The 27,766-nt window shown below is 35.1% G+C and overlaps 1 protein-coding gene across 2 annotated transcripts; it reads left to right on the forward strand.

Annotated features, from left to right (window-relative positions):
* Positions 1-1,102: 1,102 nt before the first annotated feature.
* Positions 1,103-18,526, forward strand: LOC127080404 (heat stress transcription factor A-4c). 2 transcript variants are annotated; one of them, XM_051020732.1, is made up of 2 exons: positions 1,103-1,363; positions 17,287-18,526. In XM_051020732.1, exons 1-2 carry the CDS (start codon positions 1,148-1,150, stop codon positions 18,340-18,342), a joined length of 1,272 nt encoding a protein of 423 aa, XP_050876689.1. In that variant the 5' UTR covers positions 1,103-1,147; the 3' UTR covers positions 18,343-18,526. The 2 variants fall into 2 exon arrangements, with proteins under 2 accessions (XP_050876689.1, XP_050876682.1); XM_051020725.1 differs by lacking the exon at positions 1,103-1,363 and adding an exon at positions 16,658-16,918.
* The last annotated feature ends 9,240 nt before the right edge of the window (positions 18,527-27,766 follow it).

The raw sequence follows: 27,766 nt of genomic DNA on the forward strand, positions 1-27,766 counted from the left end.
CCTTTAATTTAGTCTAAAATTTGACAAATAAATATTTATTTTTAATTTTAAAATATTATAATAAATAAATGAAGTTCAAAAACTTTATTTAAATTGTCTAAAACTCTCTAAAGTACTTCTTTAATAAAGTTTTTTAATCTCTATTTTGGATGACTTGTATTGTATTATCTTGAAAAACAACTCTCATACTCATGTTAAGAAGTCATTGTTTAGCTTATAAACAGAAAAAAGTCATTGTTTATTTATTTATGGTTCTTTGTTCTTTTTATCAAAACCCTTTCATCCCATTGAATAATTGTGAGAAAAATATTTAATTTAGCATCTTTAATAATTATTTTATTTAATTTTTTGGTCAAAATAAAAGTGAAATTCTAAGTAAAAAATAACCCTTTCTTTTATGAATAAAGTGATTTTAATTAACCTCATTTAATTTTAATAATTTAATAATATTATTTTTATAATACTATATTATTATTTTTGACTGTGATTATATAATTTATTAAAGATATTTTTTATTATGTAAATTTACAACTTTTTGAGTATAATTTTTAATTTTTATAGATACAAATTTATACTTTTTAAATTTTCCTTGTATAAACCTTGTATTTGATAACTATTGTTATGACTTGTTCATTTAGTTAATAAGTTTAAAATATTATATTATGTTTTATTATTTATAAAATAAAAATAATAAATTCAATGATACATAAAATTTAAAAAATGGTCAAAAGATTTTGGCAGATAAAGACAAGAAAAAATTATAAATATTTAAAAGAAGAAAAAACAGACAACAGTTTCTTTGTTCTAATTATGTTTTTTACAATTTGACCCTTGTTTTTTCAGCATATGAATGAACAAAAATTTTAAAATAAAATTTTTATCTTTTGAGTTGTAAGCTTAAATTCTGAATGAATTGAAAATTAAAAAAGAAAAAAAATATCTATTTTGAATTTATTGATGACAGTTACTGAAATGAAAAAGGGGAATAAAAAGAAAGAATTATTATTAATTTTTTTATAAAAAAATTTATATGGATTTTTTTTACTATTTAAAGGGTGTTTGAGGAATATTTTTTTGTGTGTTTTTTTGGATTTGAGGTTTGAGAAATTAATTTTTGTGTGTTTTTAAAATTTGAGATTGTGCTACTATGGAGCAAGATCAAATTAGTTTAAACTCTCTACCTCCTTTTTTGTGTAAGATTTATATGATGGTCAATGATCCTACAACTAATGCCATTATTTCATGGAGTTCTACAAATAGGAGTTTCATTGTTTGGGACGACCTTGAATTTTCGAAGGATTTGTTGCCTAGATTTTTTAGGCACAACAATTTCTCGAGTTTTATTAGACAGCTAAACACTTATGTAAGTAAATTTAATGTACTTCATAATTTTCGGTTCTTTTGTTAATGTTGTTTGTTTAATTCTTTTTGAACACTGCCATTAAAGTTTTTTGATTGTTGAATGAACTGTGTTATGATTTTTGAATTGATGAGGCTTTAGAAAAACTTAATTTTGTGGTTTTGTTAACTTTAATTGATTTATTTGAGTTGTTTACTTATTTGAACTTGTTAACTTCGATCGACTTATTTGATTGATTACTTTTGTTAATACTTGTAAAAAAAATTAGGCGAGCTTTTGAAAACTGCAAGATCCAAATAGAATTTCTTATTTTCTTATTTTTTATTTTTAATTTATTTATTGAACTGTGTTATGGTTTTCGGTTTGATCAGGGCTTTAGAAAGATTGGTCAAAAGCAATGGGAATTCTCAAATGATGATTTTGTAAGAGATCAACCAGATCTCATGAAAAATATCTCCAGGCGCAAACCTGTTTTTAGTCATTCTGCGTCTTCTGGCTCTGGTGCTGGTGTTGCTGCTGCTGCTCTCCGTTAACAGAATCAGAGCGGCGGAATTTCAAGGCTCAGATAGAAAAATTTAGAGATGAAAAAAAACAACTGGTTATGGAACGTCAGAGGCACCAAGAGGAGTGGAATCAGAATGAGATGCATGTGAATTACTCAAAGGATCGTTTGCAGCAATTGGAACTGAATAACCAAAGCTTGCTCTCTTCTGTTGGTCAAGTGCTGCAGAAATCTGTAGAAGAGGCAAGTCTCCTGCCATCTACGGTAAACACGGGGACAAAACGAAGTTATCTGGGAAATTGTCCCTATAACAATTTAGCAAGCATTGAACTTCCGAAGGAAACTTCGGAAGGGTTAACTAGAGCAAACGCTGAGAGTGCGTCCGTTCTTGGTACAAACATGGAAATATTAGATCAGTTGGACTCATCATTGACGTTTTGGGAGAATCTTGTAAAGGAAGTTACCGACACGTCTTATGAAACTGGTTCAAACTTGGGCTTTAATGATTCTTTGAATCGTGCACAACTAGATTTTGAAGTTCAGCCCGAGTCATCAGGATACGAAATGAACTCTCTATTAGATTTAGTCGTTGTTCCCGATCCTGATCCAGTTGAACTCGAGTTAGATGATATCTTCATTTATGATCCTGATGTACCAGAGCCAGCTGTTGTCGCATTTCCTGATCCAGTTGCACTTGAGACGGTTGTTACCGTTGTTCCCGACTCGGCTACACCGAAAGAACAACGTCTCGGAACAATCCCGGGTACTAATGAATTTAATTCACCATTTTGGCAAAGATACTTAGTGGAAGATCCTTATGAGTATGAATCGGAAAATCCCCGTAAAATTGCCAAATATTGCTGGAGCATCCGGGATCGAAAAAAACCTCAAATTTATCGAGCAGACAAAAAGCTTAGTGAAAAATGATTATTCCTATTAGCTTTTGATGCTTCAAAATTTAAATGTGATAATTTTAGATATGCATTGTTGACTATGCTATATAGGATTTGTTTGAGGTTGCGACATCGATGCCAGAGACTTGAAAATTCTTTATATAGTTGACTTAAGTTTAAAACTATTTTACTATCACAATATATTTTTTTATTTTGCATGGTTGCGGTGTTTTTTAATAAAAATAAAATCTAGGCTAGATTACTGAATATATATTTTTCATATTGGGAAATAAATTATATTTTGAGTTTGTTTGGATTTGTAGTGATGTTTACTTATTTTTTTACATGACTGTTATATTAGTAAAGCTTATAGAGTTAGATTTGGAATCTATAACAGATATATGACCAGATTCAAATCGGTTCACAGTTGCATAAATTCGAAGGCTCTATTCTAATAAAGTTATGTCAGTAAATTCGAAGGCTCTATTCTAATAAAGTTATGTCTGTAGTAGAAAAGATAACAAAATATTTTAAGTTATTATTTATTTAAATGTTAAATAACACATAAATCTAAATATTATTCCCTTTTCTTTTAGTTTTTAAATAAAATATAATTTATAAACAATTTTATAATTTTCTTTTTTATATAAAATTAATTCTATTTTTTAATACAGTAAAAACGTGGTATAATTTAAAACTTTGAGAGTATTTCATAATTCAGTGGTATTAAAATATCTTTCAAGAAAATATGACAAACATTTAATAATTTACTAATTTATGTAATCAAATTTATTTACTTGAGTATATTTAACTTGTAGTATTACTTCTTTTGCTGTGAAAATGGTAATTATTGTTATTTAAACTTATACAATATATAGTAAAGTCTATCTTTTTTATTACACCATTCCCTATTGTACTTATCGATATATGGTCATGCATAATAATTTTTGAGATTTTGTTCGATATAAATGCAATGCTGAATATGATTATTGTAATGTGAATTAATTATATTTTACTATTAATATAAAAATAGTCAATAACGATATCGATATTAATATTGATCGATATTGTTTTGTTGCGACCATATTTTGCAATCACGGACACTTAAGGGTCTATATAGTTTTTAATCTGGTTGTGCACATCCAAAACATTCTCGTCCTAGAGTTGAGTTTGACCTTTAAGCAATATATTCCTTTTCAAAATGAATATAAGACAAACCATGAATAGAGTATTCCAACAATTCTCAATGAAAGTGAGACAACATCTAAGTTTAGGCAATGTTGTCACTAACATTGAAACACATTCACTCAACCATGCCTGATTGAAAAAAATCCATTATAGCCTTATTTCCACCAAACCATTTCTTAATATTTAATTAGTCAACTGTACAAGGATCTTTTAGAATAGAGATCAATCAAGTTACTTTTATCAGTCAAGAATTGAAGTTCAGAATGGGAATCCTGTTATAAGAAGACATTGTTCTTGTCGTTGTCTTTAAGGTACGGTGTACTTAAATAGAATACAAAATATGGTAAGGTACCACGCGTTTAAGTGATTTTGACATATTACAAGATATGAGCCATATACACTTGAGTGAGGTTTTTAGCTTGCAGCCCACACAAGTGGTTCTATAAATAAAACCCTTGTATAGAAGCATTTGTGCAGTTGCAATTTCGTTTCTCTCTCTCTCTCTCTCTCTCTCTCTCACTCAAAGCCTTCATTCGTAGCAGCTAGCACTGAGATTGAAGGAATCTGTTCGTGTGGACTGAGTAGAGGCGTTGTCATCGTTCAACGTTCGTGATCGCTCCGTAGATCTGCATCAAAGGTTACAATCGCCACAAAAGATAATGATTCTATCACTGATCATGCTCATTCGTAAGGATCACTAAAGGAGAAATTTTAAAATCCGTTGCGCTTTGGATCGCTCTTCTCCTTCAGTGGTATCAGAGCCACTTACGAAACCATGCATCTGATAGCTGTTTATTTTCTGTATTTTCTGTATTAATACGATTAAAAGACAGAATGAATCAAAGAATAAACGAGTAATTAAATTTGGCATCATGTGTGTACGATTTGGATGATTGATGTTGACTATGCTTCGGAATCCGACATTAGTATGGTGAAGCAACGATACATCGATCATCCATAGGTTATACAATTGAGACCGATCAAGTTATATATATGATATAAGTAATCCTCAAGTTATATATATGATATACTGTTTCTGTTTTGTTCATTCAAACACTTAATGGTTGTTTTTCTTTGAGTGATCAATGGTCGTTTGCTTCTTGATCCGACATTTGTATGGTGAAGCAATGACGTGTTGATCAATCATACTGAATCATCAAACGAGGTGTGTTTGACGGTCTGAAATTGATGCATTAGGGTTAATGATGGCACAAGGGTTGTGTTGTCAAAGAGTTATGCGATTAAGGTTGTGACTTCGCAAGAGTTGTGCTTTAAAGTATCAAGTGTTGATGCGAAAAACAACGTCGATTTCAAATGAATTGTTCATTAAAAATTTCGGCCAGGGGCGCTGCCCCTTGACCCCCGTCCCGCTGACCGGGCAGCGGACCCCTGGCTAACTCTGCGTAGTGTGATCGGTCGCCGAAATTTAATTTGGTTTTAATGAATTAAAAGAATTAAAATTAATAATAATAATGTGTTTATTATTATTGTCTTGTGGTGATCGGTTATGGCCTTAGTTTTCCTTTATTTTGTTTTGGGTTTTTAAAATACGACCTGCGTGTCGTGCCTCTCTTTTAATCTCTTAATGTAACTTCTTTTCTCATCTCACTCCCTCGTATGTAAAACGAGTTTCTTTTATGTAATGTAATGTTATGAAGAAAGAGAAGAATTCAATATCAAAGGAGGACAACCTTGAAGATCTTGCTTGGAGAAGCTTAGATCGTTATTAGGTTAGCTTAGGTTCTCTCTTTGGCTTGGGAGAACAATTGCGCTAGGGGCCATAACTGTTTCATTATGTATGTTGATGCATGTGAATGTATGTTGATGCATGTGAGAGACGATTGATATGATAAATAAGCCAGTGAGATCAGAATAATTATAAATTCCCTCAAATTAAATATTAAGCTTTCCAAGTTTTAGCACTCATCAAGACTAGTATCAGATAATGTAGGTTTCGCCTACGCGAGGTGCATTTTCTATATTAGTAAGGTGCGATGGGATAATTGTAATATCCAATTGCTAAAACAATGGGTCAAACTTAACTAAACAAATTATAATAAGATTATATATGTTTAGAAGTAAGAGTTGGAAATGATCCATGTGATGGATTGGAATAAGGAGTTATTCACCCAACTAAAATATTCGAGAGTTGTATTAGATACAATTGGAAGGAGTTCCTACCTAAATAACCTAGTTTTGTGTAATCCGCCTACGCGAACTTAAAACAAATTGAAATGTGGATCTCGACCCACTGGAAAATCTTCCAACGGGATTTTCCGAATCAAATGGTGAGGGTCATTTGTTTTGAGTAAAATGGTGGAAGCATATTTAATTAAAGGCCTAATTAAATATGTTATTGATACTTATATTTTCATTATCTCATGTAGATTACCATGACAACAAACACCTCTAACAACATTTTGCGATCAATCCTTGACAAGGAAAAATTGCCTGGGACAAATTTTCTGGATTGACACCGAAATCTGAGGATTGTCCTCAAACATGATAGAAAGTTGTATATCTTGGAGAAACCTGTTCCTGAAGAGGAACCTCCTAGTTCTGCACCTAAGGCAGAAAGAGATGCTTATAAGAAGCATGTCGATGATGCCAATGAAACTGTTTGTCTCATGCTAGCTTCCATGAACTCAGAGTTGCAAAAGCAACATGAGAACATGGCAGCGTTCGATATAATCGAACACCTGAAGATGCTCTATCAAGAGCAAGCAAGGCATGAAAGGTTTGAAGTTTCAAAATCCCCTTTTCAAGACACGTTAGATGAGGGAGCCCCTGTAGGTCCCCATGTGCTCAAGATGATTGGGTATGTGGAAAACCTGGAGAGGTTGGGTTTTCCCCTCGGAAAGGAACTTGCGACTGATTTGATCTTGCAATCGTTGCCAGATAGATTCAGTCAATTTGTCCTAAATTTCAATATGAATGATATGAACAATCTCTTCCTGAACTGCTAGCCATGTTAAGAACTGCTAAGCAGAATCTGAAGTCAAAAGGAAAGTCCATTCTGATGATCGGAAATGGAAAGAGACAGAACAAAAGACCCACCAAGCAGGGTGATAAAGGGAAAGGCAAGGAAGTTGCCAAACCCGAACCCACTGTTGCTGCTTTGAAGCCTAGTGGAGGCATAACAAAGGAAGGAACCTGCTTCCATTGCGGTAAGACCGGACACTGGAAGAGAAACTGCCCAAAGTACCTGGAAGATAAGAAGAATGGAGTAGAGACTTCAACTTCAGGTATTTTTGTTATTGAAATTAATTTATTTACTTCTGCATCATGGGTATTAGATACTGGATGCGGTTCTCACATTTGTACCAATGTGCAGGGGCTAAAAAGGAGTAGAGATTTGGCAAAAGGTGAAGTTGACCTACGAGTTGGCAATGGAGCAAAGGTTGCTGCTTTAGCCGTAGGAACTTATGTATTGACTTTACCTAGTGGTTTAATAATTCAGTTAGAGAAATGTTATTATGTACCTGCAATTAGCGGGAATATTATTTCCGTTTCTTGTTTGGACAAGTTTGGTTTTTCATTTATAATAAAGAACAATTGTTGCTCAATTTATTTGAATGATATATTCTATGCTACTGCACAAATGAACAATGGACTATATGTCCTTGACCTTGAAATGCCTATTTATAACATTAATACTAAAAGGATGAAACCTAATGAGTTAAATCCAACTTACCTTTGGCATTGTGGATTAGGCCACATAAATGAGAAACGCATTTCCAAACTCCATAAAGATGGACTCTTGAACTCTTTTGATTATGAATCATATGAGACATGTAGATCTTGTTTAATTGGAAAGAAGACAAAGTCTCCATTCACAGGAAAAGGTGAAAGAGCTAATGATCTTTTGGCCCTCATACATACTGATGTATGTGGACCACTGAACATACCTGCCAGAGGAGGTTTTTAGTACTTCATCACATTTACTGATGATTTCAGTAGATATGGTTATGTGTATTTAATGAAACACAAATCAGAGTCCTTTGAAAAGTTCAAGGAATTCAAGAATGAAGTACAAAACCAACTAGGTAAGAATATTAAAACTCTTCGATCAGATCGAGGTGGTGAGTATTTAAGCCTAGAGTTTGATGACCATCTAAAAGAGTGTGGGATCCTATCCCAACTTACTCCTCCTGGAACACCCCAATGGAATGGTGTATCTGAGAGAAGAAATCGAACCCTGTTAGACATGGTCCGATCCATGATGAGTCACACCAATCTTCCAAACTCCTTTTGGGGGCATGCACTATTGACAACAGCTTACACACTTAACCGTGTTCCATCCAAAAAGGTTGAGAAGACACCATATGAGATATGGAGTGGTAAGAAACCACATATGTCTTACATGAAGATTTGGGGTTGAGAAGTTTATGTGAAACGACAAATTTCAACTAAGCTTGAGCCCAAATCTGACAAATGCTTATTTGTGGGGTATCCTAAAGAAACAAGAGGGTATTACTTCTACAATCCTTCTGAGGGCAAAGTGTTTGTCGCTCGAACTGGAGTTTTCCTAGAAAAGGATTTTATTTCCAAAGGAATCAGTGGGAGGAAAGTAGAGCTTGAAGAAATTCAAGAATCACAAAGCATTGATACACCTATGGAGGAATTATAGCAGGAAACACAAGTAGTTGTGGAAGAGCAACCTGCTCAAGTAGAACAAGACCAACGTAGGTCAAGCAGGATACGTCACCTACCTGAGAGATATGGATATCTCATAACTGATCAAGGTGATGTATTACTCATGGATCAAGATGAAACTGTGACCTACCAAGAGGCCATAACTGGTCCCGAGTCTGAGAAGTGGCTAGAAGCCATGAAATCTGAAATGGATTCCATGTACACAAACCAAGTTGGGACCTTGGTAGAGCCTCTTGTAGGAGTTAACCCTATAGGATGCAATGTTGGTGTAAGCCCTAGAGGCCAATACTTTTGGTACTTGTATCGAATTATTTAAAGGCATTTTCTTTATTATGGTTGATTAATAAAGTCCCTGGAATAGATAGTCCGTTTAATGTATTAAGTGTGACTTAATCATGAGAACACATTAAACATAAGGACACTATTCTTAAAGTATCCATAGTCGAGCTTTAGTGTGAAGTGGGATAACATTAAAGCATTAAGACTATTATGTTTGTAGACTGATGATCACATCTCATGGATCATGGATAAGGAGTTATCAAGTCTTAAACATAGGTATGAATATTAGGAGTAATATTTATACCGGATTGACCCGCTATGAGAATACTATATAGAAAGTTATGCAAAGTGTCATAAGTTATTCTCATGGTGATAATAGTGTATACCACTCTTCGACCTGAAATCACTATGGATCCTAGATGTAGAGTCGAGTGCTTTATTGCTGATCCAACGTTGTCCGTAACTGGATAACCATAAAGACAGTTGATGGGTACTCCACGAAGCATGCTGAGGGACATGAGTGTCCTAGATGGAATTTGCCAATCCTGCGTAACAGGACAAATGTCTATGGGCCCAATATTGAACTGGACAAGGGTGACACGGTCTATACCTTGTGTTCAATATAGACATAAGGGCAAAGGGGTAATTATACACATAATTATTATCACAGGAGGTTTTGTCAGATCACATGACATTTTCGTGACTTGGGTAGCAGTGATGTGTTGCTAGATACCGCTCACTATTTATTATGTTAAATGCGTGATTTAATATAATTGCCAATGCCGCGAAAACCTATAGGGTCACACACAAAGGACGGATTGATGAGAGATAGAATAATTAAGGAACATCGTAAGGTACGGTGTACTTAAGTAGAATACGAAATATGGTAAGGTACCAAATACTTAAGTGATTTTGGCATATTATGAGATATGGGCCAAAATGCACTTAAGTGGGCTTTTTGGCTTGAAGCCCACACAAGTGGTTCTATAAATAGAACCCCTTGGGTAGAAGCATTGTCACTTAACTCACTGAGACAGAAAACACAACTGAAGAGTTGGAATTTCGTATCTCTCTCTCACTCAAAGCCTTCATTCATAACAGCTAGCACTGCGACTGAAGGAATCCGTTCGTGTGGACTGAGTAGAGACGTTGTCATCGTTCAACGTTCGTGATCGCCCCGTGGATCTGTATCAAAGGTTTTGATCATTATCAGAGATCTGCACCAAAGGTTTGAATCGCCACAAGAGGTAACGATTCTATCACTGATCATGCCCATTCGTAAGGATCACTAAATGGAGAAATTTTTTAAATTCCGCTGCGTCTTGGATGGCAATTCTCCTTCATGCAAATGGGTCTTCAAAAGGAAGACTGACATGGATGGTAAGGTACATACCTATAAGGCAAGACTGGTTGCAAAAGGATATAAACAAATTCACGGGGGTTGACTATGATGAAACCTTTTCACCAGTTGCAATGCTTAAATCTGTTCGAATTTTACTTGTTATCGCTGCGTATCATGATTATAAAATATGGAAGATGGATGTCAAAACTGCTTTCCTTAATGGGAATCTTCTTGAGGATGTGTACATGACACAGCCTGAAGGATTTGACATATTAGAAGAAGCCCAAAAGATATGTAAGTTACAAAGATCAATCTATGGATTGAAGCAAGCTTCCAGAAGCTGGAATCTTCATTTTGATGAAACAGTAAAACAATATGGACTCATCAAGAACGAAGATGAATCTTGTGTCTACAAGAAGGTTAGTGGGAGCATGATCGTTTCCCTGGTATTATATGTAGATGACATATTACTCATTGGAAACGATGTCCCTACCCTGCAACAAGTAAAGTCTTGGTTAGGGAAATGCTTTTCTATGAAGGACCTAGGTGAAGCAGCCTATATATTAGGAATCAGAATCTATAGAGATATATCACAAAAACTGCTTGGCCTAAGTCAGAGTACGTACATAGACAAAGTGGTGAGACGCTTTAATATGCATGATTCCAAGAAAGGATTCATACCTATGCAACATGGCATGTGTCTATCAAAAACACAATCCCCTTCAACTAAGGAAGAAAGGGATCGCATGAATAAGATTCCATATGCATCTGCAATAGGATCTATCATGTATGCCATGTTATGTACTCGACCAGATGTCTCGTATGCTTTAAGTGCAACGAGTAGGTACCAATCTGATCCTGGTGATGCTCATTGGGTAGCTGTCAAGAATATAGTATTTGAGAAGGACTAAGGGCTCATCCTTGATATATGGAGATCAGGAAGAGATGGATGTAATTGGATATACCGATGCTAGCTTCCAGACAGATAAGGATGACTTTAGATCGCAATCTGGTTATGTGTTTTGCTTAAACGGTGGCGCTGTGAGTTGGAAAAATTCAAAGCAAGATACAATTGCTGATTCTACAACCGAGGCCGAGTATATTGTTGCCTCAAGTGTAGTAAAGGAAGTTGTTTGGATCAAAAAGTTCATTTGTGAACTTGGCATAGTTCCTAGCATTGTGGATCCCATTGGTCTCTATTGTGATAACAATGGTTCTATCGCACAAGCTAAGGAACCTAGATCTCACCAACGATCCAAACACATACTTAGGCGTTATCACCTCATTCGAGAGATAATAGATAGATGAGATGTGAAAATATGCAGAGTACCTACACTTGACAATATTGCTGACCCACTGATAAAACCTCTTGCGCAGCAGAAGCATGACGGTCATACTAGATCTATGGGCATTAGGGGTATGCTTGATTGGCTCTAGTGGTAGTGGAAGATTGTTGGTGTAAGCCCTAGAGGCCAATACTTTTGGTACTTGTATCGAATTATTTATTAATAATAAAAGGATTTTTCTTTATTATGTTTGTCTAATAAAGTCCATAGAATAGATAGTCCATTTAATGTATCAAGTGTGACTTAATCATGAGATCACATTAAACATAAGGACATTATTCTTAAAGTATCCATAGTCGAGCTTTATTGTGAAGTGGGATAACATTAAAGCATTAAGACTATTATGTATATATAGACTGATGATCACATCTCATGGATCATGGATAAGGAGTTATCAAGTCTTAAACATGGGTATGAATATTAAGAGTAATATATATACTGGATTGAACCGCTATGAGAATACTATATAGAATGTTATGCAAAGTGTCATAAGTTATTCTCATGGTGATAATGGTGTATACCACCCTTCGACCTGAAACCACTATGGACCCTAGATGTAGAGTCGAGTGTCTTATTGCCGATCAAATATTGTCCGTAACTGGATGACCATAAAGACAGTTGATGGGTACTCCACGAAGCATGCTAAGGGACATGAGTGACCTAGATGGAATTTGTCCATTCCGCGTAACAGGATAAATGTCTATAGGCCCAATATTGAATTGGACAAGGATGACACGGTCTATGCCTTGTGTTCAATATAGACATAAGGGCAAAAGGGTAATTGTACACATATGTATTATCACAGAAGGATTTGTCAGATCACATGACAATTTTCGTGTATTGGGTAGCAATGATGTGTTGCTAGATACCGCTCACTGTTTATTATGTTAAATACGTGATTTAATATAATTGCCAATGCCGCGAAAACCTACAGGGTCACACACAAAAGGACGGATTGATGAGAGATAGAGTAACTAAGGAATACCGTAATGTACGGTGCACTTAAGTGAATTATAGAACATCGTAAGGTACGGTGTACTTAAGTAGAATACGAAATATGGTAAGGTACCACGCGCTTAAGTGATTTTGGCATATTATAAGATATGGGCCACATACACTTGAGTGGGCTTTTTAGCTTGCAGCCCACACAAGTGGTTCTACAAATAGAACCCTTGTGTAGAAGCATTTGTGTAGTTGTAATTTCATTTATCTCTCTCTCTCTCTCTCTCTCTCTCACACACACACACACACTCAAAGCCTTCATTCGTAGCAGCTAACACTGAGATTAAAGGAACCCGTTCGTGTGGACTGAGTAGAGGAGTTGTCATCGTTCAACATTGTGATCGCTCCGTAGATATGCATCAAAGGTTACAATCGCCACAAGAGGTAACGATTCTATCACTGATCATGCTCATTCGTAAGGATCACTAAAGGAGAAATTTTAAGTTCCGCTGCATTTTGGATCGCTCTTCTCCTTCAGTATCTTTTGCGGGCGAAGCTGATATCACCGCCTCCAGTGAGTCCTCCTGCTATGGTATTAAGTGTGTGGTGTGATGTTGTACTACCTTCTCCCTGGGGTGCTTCTTTGGCTTTTCTTGGCCCCAGACTTCTGACATCTTCTTGCCCCCGTGGCTTACGTTGTTCTGCGTGATTGGAGGATTCTCTCTTTACATGCCTCTTGATGTGGCCCTTTTGTATCAACTTTTCTATTTCCTTCTTTAACTAGTAGCAGTCGTCAGTATGATGTTATTTTACTCTGTGAAACATACACCACCTTTTAGGTTCAGATACCATCACCTAGGATATGGGGGCATGTGGTTCCAGGATGTTGTGCATGTGGAGTACCTCACGCCAAATCTATTCTCGGCGGGTGTTCAAAAGCGTGAAACTCTTATTCAATTTCCCCACCCTTTTGAAAATAGATTTATCTTTCATGAGCAAGGTATAACTGTTTTTCCTTGAGGTGGCAACTGGCAGTAAACTAGTGTACCAACTTTCTCACCAATTCTTAATAGTTGTTAATAGTGGCACAAGGAAGTCCCATGTACCATCTGAGTGTGGCATGCCGGAAGGTGCTTGGAAATAAATTACATTTCAAGGAGTTTAGTGCTCCTATGATGGTCATCTGCATGATGATGGAAGCAATATGTTCGTAGGGATCACTGCGCCCATGAAACTTGGCCAAGGACATGAATTTGAAACTTTCGAGTTTGGGGATCCGGTAGTTCCACTTCTTCTAGAGGATTGACCTTCTGCTAGTGCTTTCAAATGTTCTAGACATCGTCTTCCAACTCTCGATTGTGGCGTCGTAACTTGTCCATTGTGATTCACATCTCTACCATGGCCTCAGCATCGTCTGTATCGTTGGTACCCTTAGGAGTAGGTGATTGAGCTCTTCTGTTCACCATGGCCTATAATAGTTAGGCACTGAAGTTGAGGGTGCACCAGGGAAAGGGATGATTGTTGAAAAGGGGTAAGACCCAAGTTAGTTCTCTAGGGGCCCCACGGTGGGCGCCGATGTATTGTAAAAAGTATAGGATGTATGTGTTCCCCCTACAAGGTCAGGGAGACTCACATGCCATAATAGGTATATTGTAGTTTTGGGGGTGAGGGCTAACTCACGATGGTGAGTAGTCTTGTACGGTGGTTTTTGAGGTTGTTTGAGAGACTAACTCACGTGAGGTGAGAGATCCTGTTAGTGGCTGACACTGTTGGGTGCAGACGGGCGGTTGAACTGACAGTGTTAGGATTACTTGCAGCGAAGTGCTCTATGAGCAGTAGTGGGTAGGTAATGACTTAATCTCCCATATCCCCTTGAGGGATATTTTATTTATAGGGGTCTTTGATACTTAGGATTTTTGCCTCATATAGGCGGTCTTAACCACTCCCCACTTATTAGGAGGTTATTGACAGCTTATATTCTCGAAAACAACGAGAACTTTCTCTCATGTGGCCCCTACGTACACAAGGCCTCCGAGGCGTATCCCTTATATTCTTTCTGGGCGACCCATCTATTCGGCAAGGACGTCCTGGTCTAGGACTTCCCAAATAAAACACTACACTTTCATTCTCACGTTTTTGCACAAGAAATTGATGACATGTATTTTTAATGATTCATAACTTTTATGATGGGGCTATTTTTTATCTTTAAATTTTACAAAAATTCTTATATGATAATTTGTCACATTTTATAAATAACACGACATTTAAAATAAACACATTTAGTTTTAAGTGCAAAAATATAAAAGAGAACACAACTATTTGAAATTAAAATAATTAGATTAATTTCATTAATAATGTAAAATAGAGAGACCAAAACAATTAAACGAATAATAAATAATTATTTTTTTAAAATATATTTTAAATTACACTCCATTATGTGAAAACAAATTAATTTTTTTTTGTCAAAACAAAAACAAAGAAACAAATTCCAAGGAAGAAATAACTGTTTTTTCATGAATAAAGTTCTTTCTAAAAGACTTCATTTATTTTAAAACTTTTTAATAATACTATTACTTTTTTGACAGTGATAATGTAATTTATTAAAGGTATTTATAATATAGATTTATAATTCTATAAGCATAAATTTTAATTTTTATAGATAAAAATTTATATTTTTTCAACTATATGTAAATTTGTTTTTAATTTTTAAGGTTCCATAGTTTTTTTTATTTCATTCTCATGTTTTTGGACAAAAAATAAATGATGTTTCTATTTTTTAATAACTCATAACTTAAATTTTTCTATCTTTAAAATTTGACTAAGATTTTTATATGATAAATTGTTACATTTTATAAATTACACGTCATTTAAAAATAAATATTTATACAATTTTAAGTAAAAAAACAAAAAATAAAAGAGAATAAAACTGTTTAAATTTGAAACAATTAAACTAATTTTACCAAAACTCATGAAAATTATCAAAATTTGGCCCTTTGGTTGCCCTTATCATGAAGAATGACCTACAAAATCTAACTCAAAATATCAAAAAAACTCAACAAATGAGATAAAATAGTGGATTAAAACTACCTTTAATTTAGTCTAAAATTTGACAAATAAATATTTATTTTTAATTTTAAAATATTATAATAAATAAATGAAGTTCAAAAACTTTATTTAAATTGTCTAAAACTCTCTAAAGTACTTCTTTAATAAAGTTTTTTAATCTCTATTTTGGATGACTTGTATTGTATTATCTTGAAAAACAACTCTCATACTCATGTTAAGAAGTCATTGTTTAGCTTATAAACAGAAAAAAGTCATTGTTTATTTATTTATGGTTCTTTGTTCTTTTTATCAAAACCCTTTCATCCCATTGAATAATTGTGAGAAAAATATTTAATTTAGCATCTTTAATAATTATTTTATTTAATTTTTTGGTCAAAATAAAAGTGAAATTCTAAGTAAAAAATAACCCTTTCTTTTATGAATAAAGTGATTTTAATTAACCTCATTTAATTTTAATAATTTAATAATATTATTTTTATAATACTATATTATTATTTTTGACTGTGATTATATAATTTATTAAAGATATTTTTTATTATGTAAATTTACAACTTTTTGAGTATAATTTTTAATTTTTATAGATACAAATTTATACTTTTTAAATTTTCCTTGTATAAACCTTGTATTTGATAACTATTGTTATGACTTGTTCATTTAGTTAATAAGTTTAAAATATTATATTATGTTTTATTATTTATAAAATAAAATAAAATAGAAATAATAAATTCAATGATACATAAAATTTAAAAAATGGTCATAAAGACAAGAAAAAATTATAAACATTTAAAAGAAGAAAAAACAGACAACAGTGTCTTTGTTCTATTTATGTTTTTCAGCATATGAATCAACAATTTTTTTTATCTTTTGAGTTGTAAGCTTAAATTCTGAATGAATTGAAAATTAAAAAAGAAAAAAAAATATCTATTTTGAACTTATTGATGACAGTTACTGAAATGAAAAAGGGGAATAAAAAGAAAGAATTATTATTAATTTTTTTATAAAAAAATTTATATGGATTTTTTTTACTATTTAAAGGGTGTTTGAGGAATATTTTTTTGTGTGTTTTTTTGGATTTGAGGTTTGAGAAATTAATTTTTGTGTGTTTTTAAAATTTGAGATTGTGCTACTATGGAGCAAGATCAAATTAGTTTAAACTCTCTACCTCCTTTTTTGTGTAAGATTTATATGATGGTCAATGATCCTACAACTAATGCCATTATTTCATGGAGTTCTACAAATAGGAGTTTCATTGTTTGGGACGACCTTGAATTTTCGAAGGATTTGTTGCCTAGATTTTTTAGGCACAACAATTTCTCGAGTTTTATTAGACAGCTAAACACTTATGTAAGTAAATTTAATGTACTTCATAATTTTCGGTTCTTTTGTTAATGTTGTTTGTTTAATTCTTTTTGAACACTGCCATTAAAGTTTTTTGATTGTTGAATGAACTGTGTTATGATTTTTGAATTGATGAGGCTTTAGAAAAACTTAATTTTGTGGTTTTGTTAACTTTAATTGATTTATTTGAGTTGTTTACTTATTTGAACTTGTTAACTTCGATCGACTTATTTGATTGATTACTTTTGTTAATACTTGTAAAAAAAATTAGGCGAGCTTTTGAAAACTGCAAGATCCAAATAGAATTTCTTATTTTCTTATTTTTTATTTTTAATTTATTTATTGAACTGTGTTATGGTTTTCGGTTTGATCAGGGCTTTAGAAAGATTGGTCAAAAGCAATGGGAATTCTCAAATGATGATTTTGTAAGAGATCAACCAGATCTCATGAAAAATATCTCCAGGCGCAAACCTGTTTTTAGTCATTCTGCGTCTTCTGGCTCTGGTGCTGGTGTTGCTGCTGCTGCTCCGTTAACAGAATCAGAGCGGCGGAATTTCAAGGCTCAGATAGAAAAATTTAGAGATGAAAAAAAACAACTGGTTATGGAACGTCAGAGGCACCAAGAGGAGTGGAATCAGAATGAGATGCATGTGAATTACTCAAAGGATCGTTTGCAGCAATTGGAACTGAATAACCAAAGCTTGCTCTCTTCTGTTGGTCAAGTGCTGCAGAAATCTGTAGAAGAGGCAAGTCTCCTGCCATCTACGGTAAACACGGGGACAAAACGAAGTTATCTGGGAAATTGTCCCTATAACAATTTAGCAAGCATTGAACTTCCGAAGGAAACTTCGGAAGGGTTAACTAGAGCAAACGCTGAGAGTGCGTCCGTTCTTGGTACAAACATGGAAATATTAGATCAGTTGGACTCATCATTGACGTTTTGGGAGAATCTTGTAAAGGAAGTTACCGACACGTCTTATGAAACTGGTTCAAACTTGGGCTTTAATGATTCTTTGAATCGTGCACAACTAGATTTTGAAGTTCAGCCCGAGTCATCAGGATACGAAATGAACTCTCTATTAGATTTAGTCGTTGTTCCCGATCCTGATCCAGTTGAACTCGAGTTAGATGATATCTTCATTTATGATCCTGATGTACCAGAGCCAGCTGTTGTCGCATTTCCTGATCCAGTTGCACTTGAGACGGTTGTTACCGTTGTTCCCGACTCGGCTACACCGAAAGAACAACGTCTCGGAACAATCCCGGGTACTAATGAATTTAATTCACCATTTTGGCAAAGATACTTAGTGGAAGATCCTTATGAGTATGAATCGGAAAATCCCCGTAAAATTGCCAAATATTGCTGGAGCATCCGGGATCGAAAAAAACCTCAAATTTATCGAGCAGACAAAAAGCTTAGTGAAAAATGATTATTCCTATTAGCTTTTGATGCTTCAAAATTTAAATGTGATAATTTTAGATATGCATTGTTGACTATGCTATATAGGATTTGTTTGAGGTTGCGACATCGATGCCAGAGACTTGAAAATTCTTTATATAGTTGACTTAAGTTTAAAACTATTTTACTATCACAATATATTTTTTTATTTTGCATGGTTGCGGTGTTTTTTAATAAAAATAAAATCTAGGCTAGATTACTGAATATATATTTTTCATATTGGGAAATAAATTATATTTTGAGTTTGTTTGGATTTGTAGTGATGTTTACTTATTTTTTTACATGACTGTTATATTAGTAAAGCTTATAGAGTTAGATTTGGAATCTATAACAGATATATGACCAGATTCAAATCGGTTCACAGTTGCATAAATTCGAAGGCTCTATTCTAATAAAGTTATGTCAGTAAATTCGAAGGCTTTATTCTAATAAAGTTATGTCTGTAGTAGAAAAGATAACAAAATATTTTAAGTTATTATTTATTTAAATGTTAAATAACACATAAATCTAAATATTATTCCCTTTTCTTTTAGTTTTTAAATAAAATATAATTTATAAACAATTTTATAATTTTCTTTTTTATATAAAATTAATTCTATTTTTTAATACAGTAAAAACGTGGTATAATTTAAAACTTTGAGAGTATTTCATAATTCAGTGATATTAAAATATCTTTCAAGAAAATATGACAAACATTTAATAATTTACTAATTTATGTAATCAAATTTAATCTGGTTGTGCACATCTCCAAAACATTCTCGTCCTAGAGTTGAGTTTGACCTTTAAGCAATATATTCCTTTTCAAAATGAATATAAGACAAACCATGAATAGAGTATTCCAACAATTCTCAATGAAAGTGAGACAACATCTAAGTTTAGGCAATGTTGTCACTAACATTGAAACACATTCACTCAACCATGCCTGATTGAAAAAAATCCATTATAGCCTTATTTCCACCAAACCATTTCTTAATATTTAATTAGTCAACTGTACAAGGATCTTTTAGAATAGAGATCAATCAAGTTACTTTTATCAGTCAAGAATTGAAGTTCAGAATGGGAATCCTGTTATAAGAAGACATTGTTCTTGTCGTTGTCTTTAAGGTACGGTGTACTTAAATAGAATACGAAATATGGTAAGGTACCACGCGTTTAAGTGATTTTGACATATTACAAGATATGGGCCATATACACTTGAGTGAGCTTTTTAGCTTGCAGCCCACACAAGTGGTTCTATAAATAAAACCCTTGTATAGAAGCATTTGTGCAGTTGCAATTTCGTTTCTCTCTCTCTCTCTCTCTCTCTCTCTCTCTCTCTCTCTCTCTCTCACTCAAAGCCTTCATTCGTAGCAGCTAGCACTGAGATTGAAGGAATCTGTTCGTGTGGACTGAGTAGAGGCGTTGTCATCGTTCAACGTTCGTGATCGCTCCGTAGATCTGCATCAAAGGTTACAATCGCCACAAAAGATAATGATTCTATCACTGATCATGCTCATTCGTAAGGATCACTAAAGGAGAAATTTTAAAATCCGTTGCGCTTTGGATCGCTCTTCTCCTTCAGTGGTATCAGAGCCACTTACGAAACCATGCATCTGATAGCTGTTTATTTTCTGTATTTTCTGTATTAATACGATTAAAAGACAGAATGAATCAAAGAATAAACGAGTAATTAAATTTGGCATCATGTGTGTACGATTTGGATGATTGATGTTGACTATGCTTCGGAATCCGACATTAGTATGGTGAAGCAGCGATACATCGATCATCCATAGGTTATACAATTGAGACCGATCAAGTTATATATATGATATAAGTAATCCTCATGCAAAATACGGTATACATGATATACTGTTTCTGTTTTGTTCATTCAAACACTTAATGGTTGTTTTTCTTTGAGTGATCAATGGTCGTTTGCTTCTTGATCCGACATTTGTATGGTGAAGCAATGACGTGTTGATCAATCATACTGAATCATCAAACGAGGTGTGTTTGACGGTCTGAAATTGATGCATTAGGGTTAATGATGGCACAAGGGTTGTGTTGTCAAAGAGTTATGCGATTAAGGGTGTGACTTCGCAAGAGTTGTGCTTTAAAGTATCAAGTGTTGATGCGAAAAACGACGTCGATTTCAAATGAATTGTTCATTAAAAATTTCGGCCAGGGGCGCTGCCCCTTGACCCCCGTCCCGCTGACCGGGCAGCGGACCCCTGGCTAACTCTGCGTAGTGTGATCGGTCGCCGAAATTTAATTTGGTTTTAATGAATTAAAAGAATTAAAATTAATAATAATAATGTGTTTATTATTATTGTCTTGTGGTGATCGGTTATGGCCTTAGTTTTCCTTTATTTTGTTTTGGGTTTTTAAAATACGACCTGCGTGTCGTGCCTCTCTTTTAATCTCTTAATGTAACTTCTTTTCTCATCTCACTCCCTCGTATGTAAAACGAGTTTCTTTTATGTAATGTAATGTTATGAAGAAAGAGAAGAATTCAATATCAAAGGAGGACAACCTTGAAGATCTTGCTTGGAGAAGCTTAGATCGTTATTAGGTTAGCTTAGGTTCTCTCTTTGGCTTGGGAGAACAATTGCGCTAGGGGCCATAACTGTTTCATTATGTATGTTGATGCATGTGAATGTATGTTGATGCATGTGAGAGACGATTGATATGATAAATAAGCCAGTGAGATCAGAATAATTATAAATTCCCTCAAATTAAATATTAAGCTTTCCAAGTTTTAGCACTCATCAAGACTAGTATCAGATAATGTAGGTTTCGCCTACGCGAGGTGCATTTTCTATATTAGTAAGGTGCGATGGGATAATTGTAATATCCAATTGCTAAAACAATGGGTCAAACTTAACTAAACAAATTATAATAAGATTATATATGTTTAGAAGTAAGAGTTGGAAATGATCCATGTGATGGATTGGAATAAGGAGTTATTCACCCAACTAAAATATTCGAGAGTTGTATTAGATACAATTGGAAGGAGTTCATACCTAAATAACCTAGTTTTGTGTAATCCGCCTACGCGAACTTAAAACAAATTGAAATGTGGATCTCGACCCACTGGAAAATCTTCCAACGGAATTTTCCGAATCAAATGGTGAGGGTCATTTGTTTTGAGTAAAATGGTGGAAGCATATTTAATTAAAGGCCTAATTAAATATGTTATTGATACTTATAATTTCATTATCTCATGTAGATTACCATGACAACAAACACCTCTAACAACATTTTGCGATCAATCCTTGACAAGGAAAAATTGCCTGGGACAAATTTTCTGGATTGACACCGAAATCTGAGGATTGTCCTCAAACATGATAGAAAGTTGTATATCTTGGAGAAACCTGTTCCTGAAGAGGAACCTCCTAGTTCTGCACCTAAGGCAGAAAGAGATGCTTATAAGAAGCATGTCGATGATGCCAATGAAACTGTTTGTCTCATGCTAGCTGCTATGAACTCAGAGTTGCAAAAGCAACATGAGAACATGGCAGCGTTCGATATAATCGAACACCTGAAGATGCTCTATCAAGAGCAAGCAAGGCATGAAAGGTTTGAAGTTTCAAAATCCCCTTTTCAAGACACGTTAGATGAGGGAGCCCCTGTAGGTCCCCATGTGCTCAAGATGATTGGGTATGTGGAAAACCTGGAGAGGTTGGGTTTTCCCCTCGGAAAGGAACTTGCGACTGATTTGATCTTGCAATCGTTGCCAGATAGATTCAGTCAATTTGTCCTAAATTTCAATATGAATGATATGAACAATCTCTTCCTGAACTGCTAGCCATGTTAAGAACTGCTAAGCAGAATCTGAAGTCAAAAGGAAAGTCCATTCTGATGATCGGAAATGGAAAGAGACAGAACAAAAGACCCACCAAGCAGGGTGATAAAGGGAAAGGCAAGGAAGTTGCCAAACCCGAACCCACTGTTGCTGCTTTGAAGCCTAGTGGAGGCATAACAAAGGAAGGAACCTGCTTCCATTGCGGTAAGACCGGACACTGGAAGAGAAACTGCCCAAAGTACCTGGAAGATAAGAAGAATGGAGTAGAGACTTCAACTTCAGGTATTTTTGTTATTGAAATTAATTTATTTACTTCTGCATCATGGGTATTAGATACTGGATGCGGTTCTCACATTTGTACCAATGTGCAGGGGCTAAAAAGGAGTAGAGATTTGGCAAAAGGTGAAGTTGACCTACGAGTTGGCAATGGAGCAAAGGTTGCTGCTTTAGCCGTAGGAACTTATGTATTGACTTTACCTAGTGGTTTAATAATTCAGTTAGAGAACTGTTATTATGTACCTGCAATTAGCGGGAATATTATTTCCGTTTCTTGTTTGGACAAGTTTGGTTTTTCATTTATAATAAAGAACAATTGTTGCTCAATTTATTTGAATGATATATTCTATGCTACTGCACAAATGAACAATGGACTATATGTCCTTGACCTTGAAATGCCTATTTATAACATTAATACTAAAAGGATGAAACCTAATGAGTTAAATCCAACTTACCTTTGGCATTGTGGATTAGGCCACATAAATGAGAAACGCATTTCCAAACTCCATAAAGATGGACTCTTGAACTCTTTTGATTATGAATCATATGAGACATGTAGATCTTGTTTAATTGGAAAGAAGACAAAGTCTCCATTCACAGGAAAAGGTGAAAGAGCTAATGATCTTTTGGCCCTCATACATACTGATGTATGTGGACCACTGAACATACCTGCCAGAGGAGGTTTTTAGTACTTCATCACATTTACTGATGATTTCAGTAGATATGGTTATGTGTATTTAATGAAACACAAATCAGAGTCCTTTGAAAAGTTCAAGGAATTCAAGAATGAAGTACAAAACCAACTAGGTAAGAATATTAAAACTCTTCGATCAGATCGAGGTGGTGAGTATTTAAGCCTAGAGTTTGATGACCATCTAAAAGAGTGTGGGATCCTATCCCAACTTACTCCTCCTGGAACACCCCAATGGAATGGTGTATCTGAGAGAAGAAATCGAACCCTGTTAGACATGGTCCGATCCATGATGAGTCACACCAATCTTCCAAACTCCTTTTGGGGGCATGCACTATTGACAACAGCTTACACACTTAACCGTGTTCCATCCAAAAAGGTTGAGAAGACACCATATGAGATATGGAGTGGTAAGAAACCACATATGTCTTACATGAAGATTTGGGGTTGAGAAGTTTATGTGAAACGACAAATTTCAACTAAGCTTGAGCCCAAATCTGACAAATGCTTATTTGTGGGGTATCCTAAAGAAACAAGAGGGTATTACTTCTACAATCCTTCTGAGGGCAAAGTGTTTGTCGCTCGAACTGGAGTTTTCCTAGAAAAGGATTTTATTTCCAAAGGAATCAGTGGGAGGAAAGTAGAGCTTGAAGAAATTCAAGAATCACAAAGCATTGATACACCTATGGAGGAATTATAGCAGGAAACACAAGTAGTTGTGGAAGAGCAACCTGCTCAAGTAGAACAAGACCAACGTAGGTCAAGCAGGATACGTCACCTACCTGAGAGATATGGATATCTCATAACTGATCAAGGTGATGTATTACTCATGGATCAAGATGAAACTGTGACCTACCAAGAGGCCATAACTGGTCCCGAGTCTGAGAAGTGGCTAGAAGCCATGAAATCTGAAATGGATTCCATGTACACAAACCAAGTTGGGACCTTGGTAGAGCCTCTTGTAGGAGTTAACCCTATAGGATGCAATGTTGGTGTAAGCCCTAGAGGCCAATACTTTTGGTACTTGTATCGAATTATTTAAAGGCATTTTCTTTATTATGGTTGATTAATAAAGTCCCTGGAATAGATAGTCCGTTTAATGTATTAAGTGTGACTTAATCATGAGAACACATTAAACATAAGGACACTATTCTTAAAGTATCCATAGTCGAGCTTTAGTGTGAAGTGGGATAACATTAAAGCATTAAGACTATTATGTTTGTAGACTGATGATCACATCTCATGGATCATGGATAAGGAGTTATCAAGTCTTAAACATAGGTATGAATATTAGGAGTAATATTTATACCGGATTGACCCGCTATGAGAATACTATATAGAAAGTTATGCAAAGTGTCATAAGTTATTCTCATGGTGATAATAGTGTATACCACTCTTCGACCTGAAATCACTATGGATCCTAGATGTAGAGTCGAGTGCTTTATTGCTGATCCAACGTTGTCCGTAACTGGATAACCATAAAGACAGTTGATGGGTACTCCACGAAGCATGCTGAGGGACATGAGTGTCCTAGATGGAATTTGCCAATCCTGCGTAACAGGACAAATGTCTATGGGCCCAATATTGAACTGGACAAGGGTGACACGGTCTATACCTTGTGTTCAATATAGACATAAGGGCAAAGGGGTAATTATACACATAATTATTATCACAGGAGGTTTTGTCAGATCACATGACATTTTCGTGACTTGGGTAGCAGTGATGTGTTGCTAGATACCGCTCACTATTTATTATGTTAAATGCGTGATTTAATATAATTGCCAATGCCGCGAAAACCTATAGGGTCACACACAAAGGACGGATTGATGAGAGATAGAATAATTAAGGAACATCGTAAGGTACGGTGTACTTAAGTAGAATACGAAATATGGTAAGGTACCAAATACTTAAGTGATTTTGGCATATTATGAGATATGGGCCAAAATGCACTTAAGTGGGCTTTTTGGCTTGAAGCCCACACAAGTGGTTCTATAAATAGAACCCCTTGGGTAGAAGCATTGTCACTTAACTCACTGAGACAGAAAACACAACTGAAGAGTTGGAATTTCGTATCTCTCTCTCACTCAAAGCCTTCATTCATAACAGCTAGCACTGCGACTGAAGGAATCCGTTCGTGTGGACTGAGTAGAGACGTTGTCATCGTTCAACGTTCGTGATCGCCCCGTGGATCTGTATCAAAGGTTTTGATCATTATCAGAGATCTGCACCAAAGGTTTGAATCGCCACAAGAGGTAACGATTCTATCACTGATCATGCCCATTCGTAAGGATCACTAAATGGAGAAATTTTTTAAATTCCGCTGCGTCTTGGATGGCAATTCTCCTTCATGCAAATGGGTCTTCAAAAGGAAGACTGACATGGATGGTAAGGTACATACCTATAAGGCAAGACTGGTTGCAAAAGGATATAAACAAATTCACGGGGGTTGACTATGATGAAACCTTTTCACCAGTTGCAATGCTTAAATCTGTTCGAATTTTACTTGTTATCGCTGCGTATCATGATTATAAAATATGGAAGATGGATGTCAAAACTGCTTTCCTTAATGGGAATCTTCTTGAGGATGTGTACATGACACAGCCTGAAGGATTTGACATATTAGAAGAAGCCCAAAAGATATGTAAGTTACAAAGATCAATCTATGGATTGAAGCAAGCTTCCAGAAGCTGGAATCTTCATTTTGATGAAACAGTAAAACAATATGGACTCATCAAGAACGAAGATGAATCTTGTGTCTACAAGAAGGTTAGTGGGAGCATGATCGTTTCCCTGGTATTATATGTAGATGACATATTACTCATTGGAAACGATGTCCCTACCCTGCAACAAGTAAAGTCTTGGTTAGGGAAATGCTTTTCTATGAAGGACCTAGGTGAAGCAGCCTATATATTAGGAATCAGAATCTATAGAGATATATCACAAAAACTGCTTGGCCTAAGTCAGAGTACGTACATAGACAAAGTGGTGAGACGCTTTAATATGCATGATTCCAAGAAAGGATTCATACCTATGCAACATGGCATGTGTCTATCAAAACACAATCCCCTTCAACTAAGGAAGAAAGGGATCGCATGAATAAGATTCCATATGCATCTGCAATAGGATCTATCATGTATGCCATGTTATGTACTCGACCAGATGTCTCGTATGCTTTAAGTGCAACGAGTAGGTACCAATCTGATCCTGGTGATGCTCATTGGGTAGCTGTCAAGAATATAGTATTTGAGAAGGACTAAGGGCTCATCCTTGATATATGGAGATCAGGAAGAGATGGATGTAATTGGATATACCGATGCTAGCTTCCAGACAGATAAGGATGACTTTAGATCGCAATCTGGTTATGTGTTTTGCTTAAACGGTGGCGCTGTGAGTTGGAAAAATTCAAAGCAAGATACAATTGCTGATTCTACAACCGAGGCCGAGTATATTGTTGCCTCAAGTGTAGTAAAGGAAGTTGTTTGGATCAAAAAGTTCATTTGTGAACTTGGCATAGTTCCTAGCATTGTGGATCCCATTGGTCTCTATTGTGATAACAATGGTTCTATCGCACAAGCTAAGGAACCTAGATCTCACCAACGATCCAAACACATACTTAGGCGTTATCACCTCATTCGAGAGATAATAGATAGATGAGATGTGAAAATATGCAGAGTACCTACACTTGACAATATTGCTGACCCACTGATAAAACCTCTTGCGCAGCAGAAGCATGACGGTCATACTAGATCTATGGGCATTAGGGGTATGCTTGATTGGCTCTAGTGGTAGTGGAAGATTGTTGGTGTAAGCCCTAGAGGCCAATACTTTTGGTACTTGTATCGAATTATTTATTAATAATAAAAGGATTTTTCTTTATTATGTTTGTCTAATAAAGTCCATAGAATAGATAGTCCATTTAATGTATCAAGTGTGACTTAATCATGAGATCACATTAAACATAAGGACATTATTCTTAAAGTATCCATAGTCGAGCTTTATTGTGAAGTGGGATAACATTAAAGCATTAAGACTATTATGTATATATAGACTGATGATCACATCTCATGGATCATGGATAAGGAGTTATCAAGTCTTAAACATGGGTATGAATATTAAGAGTAATATATATACTGGATTGAACCGCTATGAGAATACTATATAGAATGTTATGCAAAGTGTCATAAGTTATTCTCATGGTGATAATGGTGTATACCACCCTTCGACCTGAAACCACTATGGACCCTAGATGTAGAGTCGAGTGTCTTATTGCCGATCAAATATTGTCCGTAACTGGATGACCATAAAGACAGTTGATGGGTACTCCACGAAGCATGCTAAGGGACATGAGTGACCTAGATGGAATTTGTCCATTCCGCGTAACAGGATAAATGTCTATAGGCCCAATATTGAATTGGACAAGGATGACACGGTCTATGCCTTGTGTTCAATATAGACATAAGGGCAAAAGGGTAATTGTACACATATGTATTATCACAGAAGGATTTGTCAGATCACATGACAATTTTCGTGTATTGGGTAGCAATGATGTGTTGCTAGATACCGCTCACTGTTTATTATGTTAAATACGTGATTTAATATAATTGCCAATGCCGCGAAAACCTACAGGGTCACACACAAAAGGACGGA

This window comes from Lathyrus oleraceus, chromosome 1 (assembly GCF_024323335.1).
Source record: "Lathyrus oleraceus cultivar Zhongwan6 chromosome 1, CAAS_Psat_ZW6_1.0, whole genome shotgun sequence".
In the NCBI taxonomy this organism is placed as follows: Eukaryota; Viridiplantae; Streptophyta; class Magnoliopsida; order Fabales; family Fabaceae; genus Lathyrus; species Lathyrus oleraceus.

What these genes read in the sequence shown, in the direction of transcription:
- LOC127080404 (XM_051020732.1), top strand. Translation starts at nt 1,148, where the DNA reads ATGGAGCAAGATCAAATTAGTTTAAACTCTCTACCTCCTTTTTTGTGT. An exon ending in TTAGACAGCTAAACACTTAT is followed by an intron (nt 1,364 to 17,286) that starts GTAAGTAAATTT and finishes CGGTTTGATCAG; the next exon opens with GGCTTTAGAAAGATTGGTCA.